Here is a 6,698-nt window from a genome sequence, read left to right as displayed (position 1 = left end):
GGCACATTTTTCAGGGTAGGTTTTATGTAGGGTGCATGAAGGTGGGAAAAATGCAAAATTATAATAATAATATTTGACACCACTGCCCATATTAACCTTTTCTTTTACACTTTGTGAAAGAAAAAGCAGCCTTACAGAAGAAGGAAAATACAGTTTTAACTTTCAATGTAAGTCAGTGGAAAATGAAGTCATTTTGGAGCATTTCTATTGGTTCATTCATCAAGAAATTCAGAGTCAATATAAGTATTAACTGTCAGATTCACATTATGGAGAAAAGTGAAAAAGGGCAAAAATGGAGATACAAGGTTTTTGTGTGCCCAACAGTCTACCAGTACATTCTGTTAAAAACGTTCCTGTTTTAACTATAGATATTTTCCAAAAAATAGAAACTGAAAGTCTGATTGAGGGGGTTTGGTGGGTTTGGTGGGTTTGGTGTGAAATGCTCTGATTTAGAGAAACTCAGAGGCAGAAGTGTTCACAGTGAGGGTGAATGAAATCTGACGTCTGAAGAGTGTGAATGAGTCTTCTTTACTTCAGAGAGTAAATCAACACAAAATGGTCATGAATTCATTCTCTCAGCCTTTTCTGATGTTTCACAAGAAGATTTGTGATTTGATTTAGGCATAAAATAAATCATAAAGAAAAAAAAACAAAACTATGAATTTACATGAACAAAATTTTAATGTACAGAAATAAAATACAAAGTAAACACATGTCTTTTAGTTAGTTATCTTTAAGTCTTTAAGGAACTGTGATTTAACATATTTTACTGTGTAATACTTACACATTCCAACTTTTTGCAGGTGCAATTACATTGTTTGTATTTTGGAAAACAAAAATACAACTGTACCTATTTTTCTGACAGTTGTAGAGCTCTGTTTCCTATCAGCACTACTGTAATAAATGTAATTTCTTAAACCTAAACATTTCATTTCATTTCATTGTAGTATATCTCAGCTGTCTCTGTTACTGTTTTAGATGTACTATTATTTTGACTTATTACTTCATTTATTATTAATAATAAGCATTTACTTTTTAGTTTATGCATAGCTATTGTTTCACTATTTCCATTCTGTAATATTTATTTTTATTGTTTTATCTTTAATTTGTTATTATTTTATCCCTATTTGATTTGTTATGCATTTATGTATGTTATTGCATTTTTACTTTTATGCTTATTTTTTATTGCTATCTTTATTATTTATATAATTTTATTTGCTTTTACTATTCACTGTTTTTATATTGTACTCCTCTTTTTCTACCCTGATCTCTGTTTTGTATTCATTGTAAATGAGTCACCCTTAAATGTACTCTGTGTTTAAATGAATGTTGATTGACTGATTAAACCTTAGTTTAATCTGAGTTTTTAACTCTGAACGACTATTTAAACAGAAAATTAATTATTTTGACTTTTTCAGTGAGTTCTCCTTTTAATATTTTTATCCTTTACAAAATTGAGTGCAAAACACTCATTAATAGAGAAACCCAGACTGAAGACCCTCCTCTTCTGAGAGTACTCAGGCGAAGAGAAGAGTACTATGGTCTCCATATTGACTTGTGTTTAGTAGAGTCTAAGATTAGAGGAGCTTTTTAGAATTAGAATTTTTAGTCTATTCAAACTAGCTGAGCACTTTTGTAAGTCGCTCTGGATAAGAGCATCTGCTAAATGCTGTGAATGTAAATGAGAATCTTAGTGGTGCTACATAGAACCATATACAAGGTTTTCCAAATGGTTTTCCACCAACATGAAGAACCATTTAACCAATTCAACAATTTAAGCATGTAGTGGTTTTATTTATTTATTTGTCTTTGTCAAAGAACCACCGAAAAATCTTTTAATTTAGAGTATTGTTTTTATACCATTGTTTTTTTATGATGTTTCAAGTATTTTAATTCACTATCCCTGGTGGAGGGAAATATGCAGATCATTATGCTGCTAAATTGACTTCAAGTACACCTATTTTTCAAATTTCCCACAATTTTACAATTAGCAATATTCCATAAAAACAAAAAAAAATTAATGGCGACTTTACAGAAGAAGGCAAAAAGGTTCTTAAATCTGAATGGAAGTCAAAGTAAACGTGATTTAGAGCATTTCTATTGGCCAATTGTTCCTTTACACAGTGTACAGAATGGAGATACAGGGTTTTTTTAATTGGACAGTTGTGATTTAATCATGTTTTTAATATTAGTAACATATGAATCATCTCCTCCGTCCCAGCTTTCTCTGCAGAGTCGGCCGTGTGGTGCTCTGCGTCCTTCAGTGTTGTTAAACATTATCTATTCAGGTCTTTGTTGGGGAGCTTCAGGGGACTTTTAGGGGCACTTGCTTTAAGGGTGTAGTCAGTACAATTAGCTGGGTAACGCTCCTAAATGGCTCTGAAGCATGGAAAGGGGAAAAAACTTGACCTTCGTTAAAAAGGTGTGGAATGCCAATTACCCGGAGCAGCCAAGCTTAGAGGCCGAGGGCACCTGCCTCCGATTTCACACGACAAGTTAGATTATTGTTTTTTTCGGCCCAGTTTCACCGAGGCACTCGGAGGGTCGCTTAACCTCCTGAGAATGACACACAACTATTCGCTGGACATCTTCGGTTTTTGTGACCTGTGTGCTACTAGGTGGTGAGACTGCCAGAACATGGGTGGGAAAAAAATCCCAAAAGCCCACCACCACGTCCTCCTCCTTGTGCTCGCCTTCCTGTCTTCCTCCCACTTGATCCCTCCTCACCTCGGCCTCATTAGGAAGTATTAGCAAAGCCAGTGAAGTGAGAAATGGGCCCTGCAAGAGGCCCTAAAAGACCAATCAGTGACCTGCTTGGTTGCGCAGGTGGTGGAATACTACTGCCCATTTGTAGAGTCAGGGAAAATACTAGCCATTCCCAGCATAGCAGGAGACCAACTATCAGCCAATGCTAGCTCAAGAAGGCAGGAAATTTCAGACAAAATGCTAGGAGATATTAGCGTAGTTGGTGTTGGTCTGGGGTGGCCGGTCCCAGCACGGATTGCAGAATACTTCTGACCACTCGTAGAAAAGTGTTTGCTTATCATAGCGCAGACATACTTATATAGGGTACTCGCTAATTCTGGCATAGGAAGTGGAAAACTGCTAGCCAGGAGAGCTAGGAAGTGAGGTTATACTCGCTATTCCTAATTCCTACTAGTTATTCCTACCTAAACATCTGGACGTAGCCAGTGTTGGAATGGGAGGTGAAATGCAATTAGTATTTGTATTAGTAATTAGCTAATTTCTGATGCAAGGAACTGCCTAATCATTCAGTGAGAAATATACTAGCCGAATGCCAGAGCTAGGAATGAGACACAGCTAGCCAGCGTTAGCATAGGAGGTGGGATAGACTTAGCTAGCTAGTTCCAGCACAGGAACTAGGAGTCAGTTACCTAATAGCCATGGTGTACATGGTAGACTAGCTAATCCCAGTGTAGGAGGCAGGAAATTAACATTCAGGAATATACAAGCCAATCCCAGGGCAGGCAGTGGGACATGATTAGCCAATGTTAGAAGCGTAGAAGGTGGGCTAGACTTAGCCAGTTCCGCTGCTAGTCCAGGAAACAGGATAATACTAGCCAATCCCTGGGCAGAAGGTGGGATTAAACTAGCCAATCCCAGAGTTGGAAGCGGGGTGTTATCATTAGCTTGCAACATCAGTTGTATAGCTTGTTTACATTAGCTAGCTAGCTCACAGGCTATAGCGGTCACATATCAAACACATCTATGCTGGTACTAATAAAGCGCAATGCACTCTTCAATTGTTTTTACTGGCAAATAAAGATTAGCTACAGTGTTCTAGCTCAGAACAGGATAGCTAGAACGTACTAGCTGGTGTCCCAGAATAGAAACCACCAGCACACCAATCGTCGGCACGGGCCGTGAGAGTGATGATGGTCCCTGATAGTCGCGTCTGCAGCCATACCATAGTCCCTCGGCCTCATTAGGAAGTGTTAGCAAAGCCGCTGAAGTGAGAAATGGGCCCTGCGAGAGCTTTGCTGTCCCTCATTAAACTTCGACAAGAAGAGTGACAAGAAGCAACGGAGGGGAAACAATGGTGACAGTGTCTGAGAAACGAGCCCGGAGCTGGGAAAGGGCCTTTTTGTCCCGCCGAACAAAAGCATTTGTTTGCATGCGTTCAACTCCATTCAGCCTCACCAGGCCCAGGTGCAAAAAACCAACTCAACGATGAACATCAGAAGTGATCCCACCTTTGGCCCACAAGTCGCCTCCAATCCGGCCCTCCGCGTCCAGATCAAAGGCGCTTCGGTACAGTGTAAATATTGGGCCGGAGAATTAATTCACACTTGTTATTTCCATGGTTAGACACCAGGACACGGCCAATATTTTCAGATCGGGGACGAGGCTCGTCCCTGCTAACCGATAAAAAAAATTCCTGGACGTTTATCAGGAGGGTTTTAAGACGTACGTCCTTCATGTCCACGATGTTTATAGCAGCTTTAAAAGCGAAACATGTTTAGTCTGTAGTTTTACAGCATTAGAAATACAAGGTTATGTTACACGTGAAGACTATATATTACATTTGTATGTATATACACCAATCAGCCATAACATTAGTACCACTGACAATGCAAAACGCTGCTTATCTTCATCTACAGTGGCTCCCGACAATGCGGTGGATATACAGTATCAGGCAGCGAGGGAACAGTCAGTCCTTGAAGATGATGGAGGTGCTGTGAGGTTCTAGACGACTGGGTCAGAACATCTCCAAAACATCAGGCAGGTCATGTGGGGTGTTCCCGGTTTGCAAAATTGCTCCAAGGAAGGACAACCAAAAATCATGGGTGCCCAACGCTGATTGATGTGAACCACTGAAGCCCCACGCCACAACTTACAGGATCAGAAACTGGGGGTCAGAAACTGGAGCAGGACATCTTTAGAGGTCTTGTGGAGTCTTAAATGGTTAGATCTGTGTAGGCGACACATTGGGGGACTCAATATTAGGCAGTGTTATGCTAATGTTATGGCTGATCACTCTATGTCCTTGTATTTTACATTTAAAAAAATAACGTAACTTTTAATTTAGTCAATAGACGTATTATAAATGTATTGCTGGTCAAACTGGTCACCCAGCTTGTCTCTTGACCAGCATAGGGTATGTTTATTGTTAGAGGTTGATGGTTTCGCTGGTCTACCAGCATGACCAACATGCTGGCCATGCTGATAGACCAGGTAGTCCATCATACTCAAATGAAAGATAGGCTATGCTAAGCTTAACCAGTTTAACCTGCTGGCTTCCCAGTATAGGGTATGTGTTCACCTGGATGACCAGCTTTTTTAACCACCTTGACCATCAAAGACCTTCTTATACCACGGTATATATGTTTTTATATATATTTATATATATATATATAAACAATATATTCAATTTATACAGGTGATCTATATACAATATAGACCACCTGTAGGTATATATGTTTATATATAGTACTCATACATATATATATATATATATATATATATACAAAACTGCATTGAAATGTTAATAAAGGAAATAACATTTATAATGACATAAATCCATATTTCATTTGCATACAGCATTATCACACTGAGCACGTGGCACATGCTCACCAGAGGCACTACACACTATATCTTCCTCGACAAAATGCAAATCCAGGCAGGACCAGTACTCGGCTAGGTTCCAGGTTCCAGTGGCGGCCCCTGAGCGTCTGCTACTTTGAATGTTTATCGTGCTCACGTGTTGAGGAGACGAAGTGGGCGGTTATCGAAGCAGGGTGCGCGGCAGTGGGCGGGCTGTTCGCTTGCCCCTGTGGGGGTGGGGTTGGGGGAGACCTTTAAAAGCCCTTATAAACAGCACCACCATGCTTACTGGACGGCAGTTCTGCACTTTACCTTATCCTAAACGCGAGTGTCGACCGGTTACCCTGTTATGGCACAGAACGGGACCACAGAGAACGGAGTGCCATCAGACCCTGCAGCCCTGCCTTTACCCCAGCCCTGCAAGATCTCAGAGATCAAACACACCAAGGTAAGAGCGGTTCTGAGCTTTGGTGGACTTTGCTTTAGTGGACTTCACTGGGATGAGAAGAGTAGTGGTGCTAAGGACCACGCGTAATGGCAACTTTACGCACGTCTGGGTTCGGGGTGTGAGGTAGTTTGGGCAGGTTACGGCAGGTGGGGGGACTCGAGGCGAGCGCAGTCTGTTGAGTTCAGCAGTTAAACTGCAGATGAGTTGTCATGATAAGTAGGTCAGGAGTGCTGTATGTGTTTATGGACTTGCTGAAAAAATGACTCTTCTCTCAAATGCGCAGATTTTTATCAACAACGAATGGCACTGCTCAGTCAAGGGCAAGACCTTTCCCACCTTCAACCCTGCGACAGGTGGCAAAATCTGTGAAGTGGAAGAGGCGGATAAAGTAAGCTTGCTCTGCTTGGGATGTACAGCTCTGTTCAAAAGTCGTAGCCTGTAAAACTCTATATAGAGAGTGTCTACCTGTAATTAACTCTATATAACATTAGAATAAACCCAAATAAACATAAAGTCAGTGGTCAGTGAGAGTGTCTACCTGTAATTAACTCTATATAACATTAGAATAAACCCTGATAAACATAACATCAGCGGTCAGTGAGAGTGTCTACCTGTAATTAACTCTATATAACATTAGAATAAACCCAAATAAACATAAAGTCAGTGGTCAGTGAGAGTGTCTACC

At 40.4% G+C, this 6,698-nt stretch overlaps 1 protein-coding gene across 1 annotated transcript in view; it reads left to right on the top strand.

Annotated features, from left to right (window-relative positions):
- The first annotated feature begins 5,880 nt into the window (after positions 1-5,880).
- aldh1a3 (aldehyde dehydrogenase 1 family, member A3) overlaps positions 5,881-6,698 on the top strand; it is a 33,025-nt gene continuing 32,207 nt past the window's right edge. The window contains exons 1-2 of the mRNA XM_072659878.1: positions 5,881-6,013; positions 6,297-6,401. Of these exons, the coding sequence (XP_072515979.1) occupies positions 5,915-6,013; positions 6,297-6,401 (204 nt within the window). The 5' untranslated portion in view covers positions 5,881-5,914. The remainder of the gene's footprint in view (positions 6,014-6,296; positions 6,402-6,698) is intronic.

This window comes from Salminus brasiliensis, chromosome 17, assembly GCF_030463535.1.
Source record: "Salminus brasiliensis chromosome 17, fSalBra1.hap2, whole genome shotgun sequence".
NCBI classification, from domain to species: Eukaryota; Metazoa; Chordata; class Actinopteri; order Characiformes; family Bryconidae; genus Salminus; species Salminus brasiliensis.
This window is presented reverse-complemented; position numbering and strand designations above follow the sequence as displayed.